Source organism: Dendropsophus ebraccatus, chromosome 10, assembly GCF_027789765.1.
Source record: "Dendropsophus ebraccatus isolate aDenEbr1 chromosome 10, aDenEbr1.pat, whole genome shotgun sequence".
Classification (NCBI taxonomy): Eukaryota; Metazoa; Chordata; class Amphibia; order Anura; family Hylidae; genus Dendropsophus; species Dendropsophus ebraccatus.
Genome location: NC_091463.1, coordinates 88038767 through 88055824, shown reverse-complemented (window position 1 = coordinate 88055824; position 17058 = coordinate 88038767). Strand labels below are relative to the sequence as shown.

The window sequence follows — 17058 nt, the reverse complement described above, 5'->3', positions numbered from 1 at the left end:
CCAATGTATCAGCCATGGGGTGAGGAGCATGTCAATGGTTACCCCCACTGGTGCCTCCACCAAACTACTGCCCATCATGCTTCTTTGCCATGCAGGGATTAAAGGGATTATTCAGGATTAGGAAAATATAGCTGCTTTTCTCAAAAACAGCGCCACTCTTGTCCTCAGATTGTGTGTGGTATTGCAGCTCAGTTCCATTGAAGTGAATGGAATACCACACCTGACCTGAGGACAGGGGTTGCGCTGTTTTTTAAAAGAAAGCCACTATGTTTTTAAGTTCCTGCATAACCCATTTAATTCCCAACGTTGTATGGCCTATAAAGGAGGAATCCAGACACTGGTTCTCCATACAAGTGATGCAGCCAACAATAGGCTGGGCTCCATAGCAGTGGTGTGAGCAATCTTTATGGAACTGGTTTAGGATCCATGAAGGTTGTGTTTTATTGGGTAGAAAAGTATACTAATGTTAACTGAGCAAAAGGCGACATGGGTGACCCCAGTATTTTGCACTTACATTGGTTCAGGCCGGGGTTGGGATTCTTGATGTAGGCAGAAAATTTGGCAAAGACGTCGAGTCCGGCGGTGTTGGATTCAGGGTTTTTGGCAGCCAACTTTGGGTATCTGAGCGAGAAAGAAATATACAATAATTCAGATGCAAATTAAAAGCGGTACGGCTGAGCGAGCGCGACCTAGATACACTCAATACTCTATTGTCTTAGGGTCATGTATATACAATGCATACGTGAACTCATGGAACAAAGGGTCTCACAGACACGCCACTACATGTGTGCAATGAGATTTAGGGGGAAATAACTGATCTCAAAAATATATCTGTGGGATGTAAGTAGCTCTGTATGTACATGGTGCCATGGTTCTTACACATCTTATAAGCTCTATTAGTAATGCATAAAATTCACAAATTAAATACAGTGACAGCAGTTATTATCCATACACAGGGCAGATGATACAGCTATGATCTTTGCCTAATCACCAGGACCACCGCTGATCTGCCGTTCCGTTCCTTAAAGGAGAAGTCACCATGTTATCCAGGAAGTGACATCACCTTGTTATCCAGGAAGTGACATCACCGTGTTATCCAGGAAGTGACATCACCATGTTATCCAGGAAGTGAAGCCTTGATGCAGTAGTAAGTGCAGGGAAAAAAGCACTTTATAAGCGTTTCCAGTAATAAGTGTATATTGGTGATTTGTATAACTTTTGAGGGGCAGTACAATACTTTAATATTTTCGCTGGACTTCTCCTTTAAATGCATCTTGTGAATGGAGTGCTGTGTGACCACCACTTCACCTGTTATCTATGAGACAGAGACAATCGAGCACTGAGGTTTTTTTTGTTTATTTATGGCCCTATTCCACGGAACGATTATCGTTCGTTTTCGGACGATATCGACCGCTACGGACGATAATCGTTCCGTGGAATAGAGTGCAACGATCAGCCGACATCGTTCATGTCGGCTGATCGTTGCAGTCGCTTGTTTTTCAACATGTTGAAAAACAAGCGACTGATATAGCAGCGATCTGCTGCCGTCGCTCCGTTGAATAGGAGCATCGGCAGCAGACGCTGCTATATCCTATGGGCTGCCCGGACGATCAGCGATCCTCCGAGCAGCCCCCCCGCAGCTCCCCGCCGCCCCTCCCACACTCACCCGCTCGCTGCAGCCACGCTGAATAGCGGCGGCAGCGAGCGGCGAACGAGGAGCAAACGAGCGCTAATAGCGCTCGTTTGCTCCTCTAAAACGACCCGTGGAATAGGGCCATTACACACACACACACACGCACACTGAGTGACAGCAGTAAGGCGTGACATGCCCAATCAGGTGCGTAGCTAGGATTCATGGGGCCCCATAGCAAGGAACTGTACGGGGCCGATGTATTCTGTACACCCCCCTGATGCACACTCACATGACCCACAGTCCCGCGGCATTCCATTCTCCCAGACCTGGCGCAGAGTAACTGGCAGAAGGGGGCTGTGTCGGTCATGTGAGTATGTGCACAGTAAGGTGGGGCGGGGGGTAGAGAAAGCTTGTGGCTGGAGGTGCAGTGCTGCCTCCGGCCATAAGGGGGACTGGCAGTGGGTGCTCTGTGCTGTAGCCACCATGGAGGCAGACCACGTTTTGCCAGGGCCTATGTGGCAGGTAGGCAGTTGAGTGGTCTGCTACCCCACTGCCCCTAATGGCTGTGTTGGGAACTGCCGGGCTGCTCAAGCCCTGGTCCCAGCACAGTCATGTATTACTAGCGCTACTGCATGCAGATACGGAGCCTCTCCTAATGCCTATTCTAAAGCAGCGCCCCGTAGCGGAGGTGATTGACAGTTGGCTTGCTTTGCTATAGCATGCCGTTCATGACCCCCTTTCCAGCCCCACTCTCGCTAGTCCTTTGCCATACTGCAGTGTGTTTGGTTGAGTTACTATGTAAACACTAGACTGATCTTATGCAATATTCTGTCCTGTATTATGCTCCAGGGCTGCATTTATAATTCTGCTAGTTGGAATTAGTCAGCTTGTTGACAGACAATCCTAATAGCTTAGATATGGTATATGTATTTTTATTTATTATACAGTATGTATACACACTGTACTACTATACATCTACATTATAGCTATATGCACACACACCAGCCAGACCACTGCTTTTAGAGCAGAGTGGTGGTTGGTAACCTAGGCAACAGGATATCAAAGATGGGAGGGAAAGAGCAGCCTATCAGGAGAAGGGGACAAGTCCTACAAGTATAACTATATTAGTTGAGATGGGAATATCCCTTTAAGACTCAGAAAGCGACATATTGCTTCCGGCCACAAATATGGCTGCCATTGTTGGGCACTAGGTGTCGACAGTCCTTTACATGACAATGCTATGGTGCTTTATGCACGTACTTAGGGGGGCACAGGGTCTCCTCCAGGAACTCCTCTATCTTGTTGGTGTCTGTTCTGACCTCTTCTCGGAACAACAGGAAAGGCGGCTGAGCTCCGGGCGCAATATTCTTCAGGATTTCTGGCTTCCTATAAAATAAAAAGACAAGATGTGCATGAGACGACAGACACCATGATGACACAAACCATGACAGCACAGAATGGGGATTGGAAGAGCGGGATTATATCACCACATTCCTACAGCCAGCCGCCAAACCTGAAAGACTGGATGGTGTGAGCACCGAGCGTGGTTACATAACAGCGCTGAAAGCTGCAGCAATCCGCAAGAGTAACACTGACTATACATATAGACTGCAGACATGACGCCAAGAAAAGGCTACAGAGGGGGGGGGCCATGGGAACGGAGCAGTGCTTGAGCATGCACCAGCTATGAGCTTGATGGAGGGAACCGAGCGCTGCATTGTGCTAGCTTCAGAAGTCTAATAGGCAAGGAATGGAGTGGCAGTCAGCGTGCATGACCACCATTCCAGTGGAGCTTCAGGACCCCTATTTTCAAGAGCACGGCAGGGTTAAACCCAAGAGATTTTTTTTTTCATTGCACATTGCTGTAATAAAGTAACATTACTTTGTAATATAACATCAATGGCATGTTGAGTGGCAGCAGTAAGAGGCAATACAGACCACTCTGCTGCTGAGAACTGCGGGGCTGCCCAAGCCCTGGTTTCTGCTTCCCCTTCTCTAATCAAGCAGTGCCACCAACACCGCTACTGATAGAGCGCCAAACACCCCCCCACACACACACTATCACTGCTTACTCTGGGCTTGGACAACCCTGCAGTTCTCAATACAAATGTATTCTTGTATAATAGTACATAAATTAAAAAATATAAAGTTTATACAACTGTATTAAAGCAGTGTATGTTTCTTTTCTCTCCAGAGTTACACTGTTGGGATAACCCCCTTTAAAAGGGTAATCTAGTGCTACAAAAACATGACCACTTTCTTCCAGAGACGGCACCGCTCTTGTCTTCAGTTCAGGTGTGTTTTGCAATTAAAGGGGTTATCCAGCACTACATAAACATGGCCACTTTTGCACCACTCTTGTCTTCAGATTGGGTGGGGTTTCAAACTCAGCGCCATTGAAGTAAATGGAGCTTAATTGCAAATAGCAGAGCTGTCTCTGGAAGAAAGTGGCCATGTGTTTGTAGTGCTAGATAACCCCTTTAAACAGGGATGTAGTAATGAACACTTTACTAACCAGTCTTCCCCCTCTCAGGTCTATCCTAAATGCAGCAGGCAGGTCCCTCTTCATGTCCAGCCACTACCGGTCACGTCAGTCTCCACATCACTATCACCCACACATCTCTCCCCAGTACTGCAGGTCCCTACATCTTCTCCCTCATCTACCCAGACTATGCTTTACCAGTGATCTCAGGCCAACGTCCTCCATAATCTGAGTCAGCAGAGTTTCTCCCCTTTCCATACTAAAAATACATGCACACTCTGTCAAGTTGAGCGTGCATATGTATGGGGACAGGAGAGAACGCTATCTTATTGTATGGCTAGCTTTATCTTTTTGGGTCACCCCTACTAGTTCTTCCATAGTTGAGTAGTTTATGTTGGGTTACGCTGTCTGTGTACCTTCTGTAATGTAAGGGGCTGTGGTCTATGCAGGCGCTATATAAATAGAGATTACTATTATTATAGATGCACTGAAGCAATACAGAAGTGACTGCAATGGAGTCCACGCCCTTTACACAACGTCCATTCTTTCACGCGTTTTGCAAGTTGGGTGTGGAAAGGAAAGCAGCGATGGCAGAGGATTTCAGTGAATGAACGGCTTAGCCTCATGGCAGACGGCCACCGGCTATAAGAGGGAAGAGGTTGTGGGGCAGCGGTGAGTCACAGTGCAGCACAATGTACGCAGGTATCTAGTCACTTTATTGTGCGCTCATTGTCTTGGTTATTATTGCCTCTTAGGCGAGGTGACAGCTTATAATAGTGCGGAGCGGCTGATGTCACCCACAGCTATGTACGGAAAGGTCAGCCTCGCCTCTCCCCTCTCTGATATGGCTGATAGCAGGGAACAATAGGCTGTACACAACAACGTAGTAAACTGAGAAAAGACACTGACAGCTTAAAGGAGAAGTCCCAGCAAACTAAAAAAAAAAAAAAAAAGGCAGACGGGGGGGGGGTGGTTTATCCAGCGCTACAAAAACATGGCCACTTTTCCCCCTACTGTTGTCTCCAGTTCAGGTGCAGTTTGAAATTAAGCTCCATTTACTTCAATGGAACAGAGTTTCAAAACCCCACCCAAACTGGAGACAACAGTAGTGGGTAAAGTGGCCATGTTTTTGTAGCGCTGGATAACCGCTTTAAACGATTGACGATCATTGCCTGCATTCACACGAAACGATCGTCGTTTAAAATTGAACGTTAAACCGATTTTTTTCACAATAATCGTCCCATGTAATTTAGCCCATAGCGCCACTCCTGAGTCCTGGCTGGTGTCTGGCAGCTCTTCTAGCTGCAATGTCACGTACCTGGCTGAACGATTGCCCGCTCAGCCAATCAGTGGCTGGGGCAAGACACCGTCCCAGTCATTGACTGGCTAAGCTGGCAATCACTCAGCTGGACGGGGACGTTGCAGCTGGTAGAGTTGGGTACGTAGTTTACCCAATACAGCCTAAGATTATGTCCAGTGGTGATGAACACGACCCGGAAACTGTGCAGCGGAGTCACGAGGAGGGGCGAGGTTACTTGTTTTTTATTCTCTCGCACTCCCATGCCTGTCTGATGTTTTCACTTTCATGAATATGCAAAAGCAGAGCCCGTGGGGCCTCATTGAAGAGTCTCGAAACACAGCACTAGCCAGATATCCTTCTGGGAAGGACCAAGCCAAGGGTTGTCTCCTGTAAGAAAACCACCATATCAAGTGGCCCTATAAGTCAATGTAATGACAAGGGAAAAACAAAGGCCAGGTAACCATCCACAGACAGCTGTTTCCGGGTGCTGCCCCTCATCAGTGTGGAGCAGGATTCTGGCTAGGTGGGAGCAAAGCTTAGTAGTAGTCGACACCTGGCCTTGGTTTTTCTCTTGTTATTACATTGACATATAGGGCCACTTAATATGGTGGGTTTGGTGGTTTCCTTACAGGAGCCGCCCCTAGGCTGGGTCCTTCCCGGAGGGATATCTGGCTAGTCCTGTGTTTCGAGACTCTTCAGTGAGGCTCCACTGGCTCTTTTGCATATTCAGGTTTCCCAGGGGGCAATGCACCTAGGATTTCACTGCATTGAGCGCTTTCACTAGAAGCCGGCAGGGTTATTGTCTGGCTGGTCTCCCCCTGATAGCAGGGGGTCAACTGCTGGGACCCTCAGAGATTTTAAGAAAGCCCCAAACAAGTCTCCCATAGGAATAAAGCAGTGATGAGTATTCCGGACCCCTCCTCACCATACACATTATATTACTGTCAGCCACCCAATATGTAAGAGGGATTCCAGATTTTCCAATAAATGAAAATATCAGGGGGCAGAAGGATAGGGCGGTTGCATTTTAAGATTTCCAATCTTTGTGGTCCCAGGGTAGATAAGCTGCCATCAGAGGTGTCTGCCAGTGACTCTCTTCCTGTTACCCCATTTAAAAAAAACAAAAACAAACAACACACACCACCACCAGACAAAGCCGGTCCTTGGTGATCAGTTTTTTCTGATGCTTCACTCACAAAATGCCTGCTCAGCCAATCACAGCCTGCGTTGGAGACCCGCCCTGAAAGAGTCTGGCTGAGCGAGGCACCAGAAAAAGCTAAACAGTGAGGACAGGCAATGGTGGAATAGCATTTGCAGGGATTGGGCATGATAACCCCTTTAAGATGGAGGCCCTGATGTAAAGCTTGGACCTCCCCTGACCTTTTGCCCCCTGCATATGTGACAGACAGCTGTGTGTGTGTGTGTGTGTGTGTGTGTGTGTGTGTGTGTGTGTGTGTGTGTATGTATGTGTGGCTCTGTTCTTGGTCAACTGACCATTTAGATATGCAACCAGTTGTCCTCTAACCAACTGGATGAGAAAGAAGAGTGTCCATGGTGGTGGAGTGCCCCTTTGTGCCCCTACATCTCATCCTTGTGTAGAATTTATTACATCTTTTGTAAATTTAACACCAACACCTCCTTACCTTTTCATATCGACCGTGGTGACGTTGAATGTGACGCCTTTCAACCAGAGGACCATGAAGAGTCGCTGGGAAAAGGGGCAATTCCCAATGGTCTGTCCATCAGAGCCCGCCTATAGGGGAAAAGACAGATTGGGTTTATTAAGAGGTCAACCAGCCATCAATCCGAATATACTGCATATTATTGGGCATCTCGTGAAATATTAACAATAACCGCGTTGTGCAAGAGAAGAACAAGGCGGCGAGGAGGGTGAGGAGTGTCAGTGACTCAGAGAGAGGAACCGAGCCAGAGACTAAGCAAACAAGGAGGAATTAATGAAGAACAAGGAGCGAGAAGTGGATTGTGAAGTGTAAGGTGGGGATGGGGGGAGGGGGGATACCAGAGGTGTCTATGGAGGAGTGCGGGTGACGTGGAGGAGAGGTGAATGCTAGTCCCGTCTCCATTCCTTGGCACGTCCATCCTAGTGAATTCCTGAAGGGGCACACCCGTGTCTTACTAACCCTGGCACGGAGCAGCCCATGTGTATAAGACAAACAAGAATAGAGGCCCTGGGGCTGCAGAGGGGACAGCAAGCAGAGATGGGAAGGTTTTCATTCAGAAAGTGCAGCAGAGAGAAGCTGTAGGTTCTGGGCAGAAGAGGGTGAATAACACGAGATGAAGGTTATCACCATGGGTGTGGAGAGTCAGACAAGGAGGAATACTTATGTGGGCAAACACAAAGAGGGTGGAAAATAAGACTGTGCATTGCAAACAAGATTGTTTATCTTAACCTGAAATCGTCCACCACATTACACAGAATGATTGTCGTTAGTTACGATCGTTACTATGATAGTTATTGCAATCGTCACTATGATCGTTTACTCCGTCTGATCCCAGCAAAACAATGGGCAATGCGCAATTACACTGAACGATTAGTGGACAAATGCGGAACTGGAGCGAACGAATGAGGAATTACAGCGAACGATTAGCGATAATTTTAGGTTCAGATCTAAATCAACGACGTACGAGCGATTTTTCGATTGTTGCCTGCAATTACACAGAACAATTATCGTTTAAATTCGAACGATATAACGATTTTTTGCACGATAAGTGTCCCGTGTCATAGGGCCCTAACACACTGTACATATAGAGGTAGCAGAGTGGTTTTATATAGGATTACAAGTCAATCTACTTTAGTGCTGCTTTGTGCATGATTGGGACTCTCTGATTTATGACCGTAATCACGTAATTCAACTCCACTACATCCATCATCGCTGACAGGTTCTTATTCTGCAGTATATTTAACATTTCCCAGCATGATATGCTTACAGTTGGACCCCAATGATGTGCAGGGGCGCCTTATAACCAATCACTGGCCTCAGAGGTAGTTGGCATGAGTCCCCCGAGGCCAGTCATTGGCTGCAATGTGTTTGCGCAAGTCATCGATGGGTGGGGACCAGATTGGCGATGCCGAGTACAGTCACGATAAAACAAATTAGTATAGAGCAATTATATAATATGCCTAAAATTACCATGCATATGCCCAACTATAAGAGATCAGGGATCTGACCGTTGCAGTCTTCTGCGAGATGCAGGCTACACATAAGCTCTGCAGCTCCATTAATTCTCTATAGAGCAGAGAAGATGAATGCAGCTTTCATCTATCTTTGGTGGCTTCATAGAGAATGAATGGAGCAGTGGTGTACACGTGTGAGCTTGACGCTCAAACTTTGCAGGCCTGGCTCTTGAGATCTCTTAGTTATGTTCTATCCCTTGGATCTTGTATTAAGGGCCATAATTTATCCAGATGTGGAGACCCCTTTCAGCTCTCTCCTAACCCTCCCTTACGCCTTTATGCCCAGCTTGGCCAGGTGCGTATATATTTGAATGAGGAGAATGGAGAAAGCTAGTGACAGACTCCTCTGATGGTGGCTTATCTACCAAGAACAAATGAGTCAGTTATGTTGAAATCCAACATGCACGACTCTTCTCTCCCCTAACATCTGGAACGGGGGAGAGTCAGGAGGCCTCCTAAACATTAGATGGTTGGCCAATCCTGCTGAAATTGGCTTATTTGCTATTAAAGTGTATGGAGAACATCTGAACAGTCAACATCTCCCAATGAACTGGACCACCAGCATCACGTAGTTATCAGATATGACCGCCACACGACCGGGACAGACCGTTAACCAAGTAAACAATGACCGTGAATAATAAATGACAGCAAGAAGACATCTTCCAATCCAACTGGTACTGAAAATATAGTGAAAAAAGTTGTGCAACTTTATAGATTATACAAAGAAGATAACTTTTTTAATACATTTTTTAAACTGGAATCCCACTTTAATAGATGTTAAGTATATGGCAGTATATTGTAAGGAGAAATATTTGTTTCCGCACATGTCCTGGTCAATAATCTCCCGGAATGGAATGAAGTTATTTTTAGTTGACCACACCTGTGTTAAATGAGTAGATTAGGTTGACTTACGTGACATGCAAAGGTGACCTAACTGGCCCAAGCCAGTGCCCGGATCCTGCCAGTCCCTGGCTTTAGCACTATAAACTACACTTCATTGCCAGACAGGAGCATCCACTGCGCATGCCACCTCCCGCCCAGTGCCATCCCGTATACTATTAAGGTGCAGATTCAGTGTCAAAGTGTCATTGGAGACGTGCCATGTGCCCCAAGCTTGAACATACAATACAGAGATTTTATGGCGGACGCTGTGCCATCTAAATAGGATTATAGCTCTGGGGCATAGAAACAGGAAAATGCCTTATAAAGTTTTTAATAGGAAAAAAAAATTAATCTTGGTACAGGAATAGCTGTGAGCAAGAAAGTACACACACCACACCCAGACCCTACAAAGAGATGAGGTCACTGAGTAAATCTTACATTGGGTGGTGTCCCACCAAATCACCCAGTTCCTCCCATAGGAAAGGGCATGTCGGTGCTGAAAGCCGTTCTTGTAAGGGACCGGATTACTCGGAAGTAAGAAGATGAAGAGAATTACACCTTTCCTGTCAGAAGCTGGCACCCCAGCCAAAAGCCCCTCCTTGTATTGAGGAGTAGAAAGTAAAGACCTTCTCATATACTATGGGGTTTATGACGGGTATCGACAGAGAAGGAATATGTTGGATGTTCTGGACCACTTATAGCGATATTACCCATGACCAACAAGATTTGTCCTATGAATCAGGCAAACAAATGCCAAAAACATCAAAGCAAGCTTCTTGTTGGCTGCCAAGATCAACACAAGTGTCTTCTATGGTATCTTAGGAGTCTCTGAGTCATGGTTGAAGGAGTCCACACCTAGTCCTGCTTAGAGAATTCAATAGTCCCAAAATCTTGCCAGAATCAATGAATAACAGGCCTCTTGAATTTCTTCCAATTTTCAAAGGACTCCCCACCTTTCAGAAGCCCCCTCTTGTCCAGACCAGATGATGTGTGACCAATTTTCAGTTCACCATAGACTTTGCATAGTGGGTGGTCTTCTCAAAGAGGTTTCACTATAGACAAAAAACAATGGCATCACCAAATGGGAAAAAGGGGCAGGAGCCGGACAACATTCATGTGCCCATATAGGTTAGTCAAAGCCTAGGCAAACCAGTCAATTATGGGCAACTATCTTATGTGTATGGGGCCCCCCGACTCTCCTACAGCAGATGTCAGGGCAAAGAAAGATCAAGCGTGTTGGATTTCAATATGGTAATGTTGGCGCCAAACCACAGGGCCATTTTTTCTCTATGTACGTCCTAATTGTGATCACTAAATCTATAATACTTAGTTGAAACAACACTGCAGATATAGAACGTTTAGAGAGCATTCACGGCATCATTGTGCCTTTCGAAGCATGGACAGACGTCATTTACTGACCCAGACAGTCAGCCAGTGACCAAGTTCAAGTCACACGTATACAGTTTTTTACAAAAACTCAGAGCATGGTGTGAACCTGTCTTACAAAAAAAAAAAAAAAAAGAAGATAACTACAGCCACCCAAACAGCTCCCTTGACCTCCCTCTTTGTCAAATGCCAGCAAACATCATGGGTATCCTCCAACAGTAATATATCTTTGACTGGCAATCATCATGGCTGACAGTAGTCAGCCACCAATAATTAAAAGTTTTATGGTGCCATAAACCATGTTCAGGAGAGAACGGACAATGAATCTGACATATCTTGAGAAAAGCATCTGCTCTCTTTGATGCAACGTGTGCCAAAACCACAAAACGAGAAGACACGGGATACAGTCAGCCTGAAACTTACCAGTAATACTTTCAGGAAGTTACCACTCTATTCAAAAGAAAACCATTAACTTCTGTGAAGAAGGTGGAGGACTTTATTGGTGAAAGGAACCATGGAACCCTCTTGAAAAAATAGTTGAAGGCCCTGGAGGTGGAGGCCAAATCTATTAAGACTCTGCACCATGAGAAACCAAGGACCACGGAAAATAGATGGGGGGGCGATCAACTCCTACCCTTCTGTTTTGTGGACACTGTCTTACCTGCACCATAACATGGCCTGAGCGCTAAGGGACCCTCTCAACTGGGCTCCACAGCAGGTCCAAGCAACACCACAACCATAGGGTCATGAAGATCTGTAATATCCCATACTCTGTCATGGTCAATCTGGCAGTTCGAGGAGCAGATTATCAGCGTTTTGCAGGAATATTGGTGCAGTAAGCCAGTTCTGTATTCTATGCTGAATTGATCGGATCTTTTTGCAGAGTTCTCCATCTGACCAATCTCTACACAACAATGACGGCTGGTGGGGGAGGGCGGCATAGTAAAAGCCGTGTGTTATACATGAGTCAGGTCAGGAAATGAGCTACAGACAGGAAGAACTGCTAAACTTCACAGTATAACAACAGATCTAATTCTGTACCATTTTGACGGGTGAAAGGTTTTACTCCGAACGTGACCAGAACAAAGCAGGTGTCACCAGGATCAGAAAGCTGTTGTAGTAGTAGAGATGAGGCAAGTGGAGCATGCCCGAGTCCGATCGCTCAGCAGTTGAATAGCAGTGGCTAAAGAATTTGGATGCAGTGCTAGGGAGTCTGGGAAAACATGGATAAAGCCATAGGCCTGTGGCTGTATCCATGCTTTCCTAGACTGCAGCCAACTCTAGCTCTAGTTGTACTCATCTCTATAGGCAACAAAAAGAAAGCAGACGAATGGGGGCGAAGTGGAGTACACAACTTATGGAAATGTGGTTCATTGTTTGTTTGTTTTTTGTTGCTGTTCCTGGACAATCCCTTTAAAATACTCCGCAAGCTTGGTCATGCACAAAGGCCACATATTTTCCATAATAGTAATGAGTGAGATCTACAGCAAATTCCACCTGCTAATACATGCAAATCCAGGCGTCATGTGCAAAACAACGCCACGTGGTAAAGACTGACTATCTATGGAGAAACAGGCACGCCCGGTGCCTCCATATTCTATGTACCTGTGTGCCCATTCAGTGTGGGTGTTGTACCTAAGGAGCGGTGATGTGGCCATGTGCAGGGTTCTTTAAGCGTGAATTAATTTGCTCATAAAGATCACAGAAACATGTGGGTCGGCAAACTGAGATATCTCCGTGAGGCTGTGTTCACATATGACGTTCTTTGTTTACATAATCAGAGCTTAATTAATTATATGTCTCTGCAATTTTGTCCAAATTGACTGGCTTGCTTTGCTATGTTATTAGCATTACCAGACTTCATCAGATTGTTTGAGAAAAAAATACACCTATGATGAAGCCTGGTAATGCTGATCACATAGTGAAGCCCAGGCTGTCTGTTTATAACAGGGATGGGGAACCTTGGCTCTCCAGCTGTTGTAAAACTACAACTCCCATCATGCCTGGACAGCCAAAGCTTTAGCTTTGACTGAAAAGTTATCAACACAGAGCAGAAAGTCTTATCTTAGTTTAAGGGCTCGATTACATGGAGCGATAATCGGCCAAATCGGGACAATTATAGCTCCGTGTAATAGAAACAACGATCAGCTGATGAAACGATTGGCTGATTGTTTCTTTTGGCCTAAAATTATTGGGCACCGACTGCGCATCGCTATTACATGTAATTACGTGTAATAGAGATGCACGGCCAGCGGTTGACGATTCAACATCCACGTTCCCGGTCTTACTATTTAAGCAAAGACTGCACGGACATTGCTAACAATGTCAGTGCAGCCCTTGCTAAACAATTATCGGGTAATAGGCCCAGTAAACGAGCACCGATCTAGCAGATTTACAGTATTGATCGTGCTGCCATTGGCCCATGTAATGGCACACTAAGGCTTCGTGGTCAGAAAGAAAACTGCTAAATTTCATAACATAGATAGTACAATGGGAAATTAAAAAACAAACAGAATTTTAATATGTTTAACAAAGAAAAGTGATTTAAACATAAATAGGTCATTTTCTGGTGACACATTTCCCTAAGAGGATGAGGTGCTGAGTATTCACTATGAGGGTATGTTCACACTGAGCTAATACGGCGGAATTCTGCGGCGGACCTCAGTGAGTGAATGAGAGGGCGCATGCTTCTCCGCTGCCGCCGCTCTCCGCTCAGAGAGGTGACATGTCACTTCTTTGAGCAGAGCGCGGCGGCTGCGGAGGAGCGCGCGCTCTCCCATTGAGATACGACACACTGAGGCAGGCGTAATTCCGCGGCGGAGAGTTCCGCAGCAGAATTACGCCTATTTTAATCAGTGTGAACATACCCTTATTGACTTCTATAGGATTCCTCTAGCAGAATCCGCCCAAAGAATTGACATATCAATTCTTTGGGCAGAAAGCGGATCAGCCGCAAAAAAATTCTGCTCAGAAATTCTGCAGTGTGAACAGAGTGGAAATCCCATTGAACACAATAGGACATTGCTCTATTCATATTTTACGGGAGGAATTTCAAGCTGAAATAAGAGCGGATTCCTCTTCAATTCCTCACCTATTCCTCAGTATGCACATACCCTAACTTACTTGGGTAGGATATGCTAAGCATTCTCTACATGGAACGTTGACATTATATCTTATAGGGAATCCAGATGGAAGTCGACCTCTGGTACATATTATAAATCTGCAGCTTGTTAGTTTATGCTGTGGATACTCTGCAGAATTATTGCTGGTTTTCCCTGTTGACTTTAACCGAGGGGTGGGGGTGGGGTGTTGGACACAATTTGCAAGAAATCTGCAATAAAAGGTTATCATTTAAGATTTTAATAATCAGCAGCTAAATCCCTATCTGTGTATTTTTTTTTATTTTATTTCAAACTTTTTGAGAGTTATTTTATGTTTTTTTTATGGTTGTTGCCATATTTGTTTGTTAGATGGTTCCAGGAATAAAAGTGGCCACAGGCGTGTGCTTGAAGAAATTAGCGATAATTGGCGACTAAGATATCGGAAATTAAAAATAAACCAGGCAGAGATTAGAGCGGCCCGTCCCTGATGTGCGATTACTCTGAGTAACCAGCCATGAGGTTTAGGAAACACTTGTGTATGACAGCAGGCGTCAGCCCGTCATTGTGTACACACAGGGAGCGCTAGGTTGCCCCGGGGCCTCTACCTGGACTCCGTTCACAAGGACAGGATTCCAGTTTTCAACAGACGAAAAGAGAATGAAAGCAAAACCCCCACAACTACACCTGGCTTAAAGTGTTCTGAATGAGACGGCATGGACAGATCCCGTCACTCAGTCTCTACTGGTGCCAATATTCTACAAATATTAACTCCACACTTACAAGTTCAATACAACAACACTCCAATAAAAATACACAACAGCACTGGACCAAGTAGATTGTAGAGAACATATCCGCCATGTTTATGTTGTGGTTGCTTCCATATTGACTTCAAGCAGGAGTACTGGAAGTCAGTAAAACCACATGTACTAAAACACTTGTGGTACTGTAATGTGGCTTTCCATAGTAGTAGTAACATTTCCCTTTATAAAAAACAAACACAAAGCAGAAAATTGCAGGTTTTTTTTTACTACCGTTCAGTGGTTTAGAGTGAACATTAACCAGGTCAATGTGAATGACTGGATACGCCATGCCACACCGCCCCTCAGATATGCTGTAATGACGCCGGACAACTCTCTGCTGGCGGCACCGTCCAGGTCCCGCACATGCTCACCACCGCAGACCTGTAGTTTATTTTGCTATACTATATACTTGTCCTGTGACTGCTGGTGTCTTCCTCCTCCTCCCTGCCGCAGTGATACCTCTGGCCACTAAGATGTGCAAGTGGCCACCTGCTCTGGATTTATAAGGGCAGCTTGTCACCATATGTTAGGGTCCCTTTACACACAGAGATATCTGACAGATTTGTTCAGCCAAAAAGAAGAAAAATCTCAGTCTTTCCTTAAGGTATAAACCCACACACCATATATGCAGCGGATTTACTGCTGCGATACGCAGCAAACACGCAACAAATACGCAGCAGATTAGATCTAAATAACTGAACACAGCATCAAATCTGCTGCGTATTTGCTGTGTATCTGCTGCGTATACGGTGTGTGGGTTTGTACCCTTATGACCTGTTCTCTGTTTACAGTCTGTTCCTGGTTTTGGCCGCAAAGATGTCAGATAATCTGTGTGTGTAATGCTGTTTACACGAAACGATAATTGGCCCGATCATACGATTAACGATGTCGGAGTAACGTTTTTTTTTCATAACGATCAGCATTTAGACGGTATGATATATCGTACGGAAATTCATTTGCGATCACTTAAGCCTATCTCACACATTGCTTAAATCGGCGAACAACTGTTTACACGGAACGATCTGCGTATTTTTTGCGAACGACGATTTAAGAACATGTTCAAAGATCAAAATGAACGATTTCTCGCTCGTCGTTCGATCGTTCGCTGCGTTTACACGTACGATTATCGTTCGAGTTCGATAGTTATTGTGCAAATTCGCACGATAATCGTTCCATGTAAACGCAGCATAAGCGAACCTTAATGCTCTCTGCTAATCCAGAGCCACTTTCACTTATTTAAATTAGCTCCACCTGTTCCATCTTGCCTGAGTCTTGTTAAATTCTTGCATTCTAAGCAAAAGAGTGTTACTGCAATTCTGCTGTATTCCCATGTATCCTGACCTGTGCCTGCTGTATTCCCATGTATCCTGACCTGTGCCTGCTGTATTCCCATGTATCCTGACCTGTGCCTGCTGTATTCCCATGTATCCTGACCTGTGCCTGCTGTATTCCCATGTATCCTGACCTGTGCCTGCTGTTGCTGACTCAGATACCGGCTTACTGTAAATTCGTTCATCTCTAATTTGGAGCCTTTATTCCCCTCCGGAAGCAATGCCTGTACTATAAGACATCGGTAATATTCACAGAAGAAAATCCCCAGTACCGTATGGGCCTTCACACTAAGGAACCTGCAGCAAAACTACAATTCCCATCATACCTGGACAGACAAAGTGAAAGCTTTGGCTGTCTAGGCATGATGGGAATTGTAGTTTTGCCGCAGTTGGAGGGCCGTAGCTTCCCCATCCCAGCTATGCTCAGATATCAGCCATGTTGTGCCATATTACACATGGGTTTCATGCAGAAATATTGGGCAAGTTCCCCCTGTGTATAGAGCAGATGGGTTTTACACAGAAGCCCCCTGAGACCTCAGATTCTGCAGTCAGACATGAAAGTTTCTTCCCCTTGGAGACAAGAGACCAAAAACCACAAAACATGACCACTGAGTCAGGGGAAGTTTCCAGAATTCTAAAACTTTCCACTGAAACAAAAACTATATTATTAGGGGTGAAACTATCATACAGCTGCAAGAGGTTGTTATAGTAGTCACAGTGAGAGAGGAGGAGGGTCCGTATGGTGATGTTTCATCTAATTTTCTATTGAACTCTATTCTGAAATATGGTAATCTTGCAGTTCCTAATGTCACCACTAGGCCTAAAACTGAGGCTTCCTGTTCTGTCTGTGGTGATCAAGAAGAGAAAGCTGTAAAGTGACATCTACAGCAAAAGGGGACACCAGTAAATAGGGATAACCATACGTGAAGCTCACCCCCTGTGTAGAA

The 17058-nt window shown here is 45.3% G+C and overlaps 2 protein-coding genes across 3 annotated transcripts in view; one reads left to right on the top strand and one right to left on the bottom strand.

The window, feature by feature from the left end:
• Positions 1-17058, top strand: part of MSH5 (mutS homolog 5) — an 88873-nt gene that overhangs the window by 7552 nt on the left and 64263 nt on the right. Inside the window, exon 2 of one of the 2 annotated variants that reach the window (XM_069943746.1) lies at positions 995-1147. The gene's annotated coding sequence lies outside the window, so the exon portion shown is untranslated. Of the gene's footprint in view, positions 1-956; positions 1148-17058 lie in introns of both variants that reach the window. The other variant, XM_069943744.1, reaches the window with a different exon arrangement.
• CLIC1 (chloride intracellular channel 1) overlaps positions 1-17058 on the bottom strand; it is a 33328-nt gene that overhangs the window by 4948 nt on the left and 11322 nt on the right. The window contains exons 2-4 of the mRNA XM_069943749.1: positions 7059-7168; positions 2894-3019; positions 515-621 (exon numbers count right to left, since the gene is read on the bottom strand). Of these exons, the coding sequence (XP_069799850.1) occupies positions 515-621; positions 2894-3019; positions 7059-7168 (343 nt within the window). The remainder of the gene's footprint in view (positions 1-514; positions 622-2893; positions 3020-7058; positions 7169-17058) is intronic.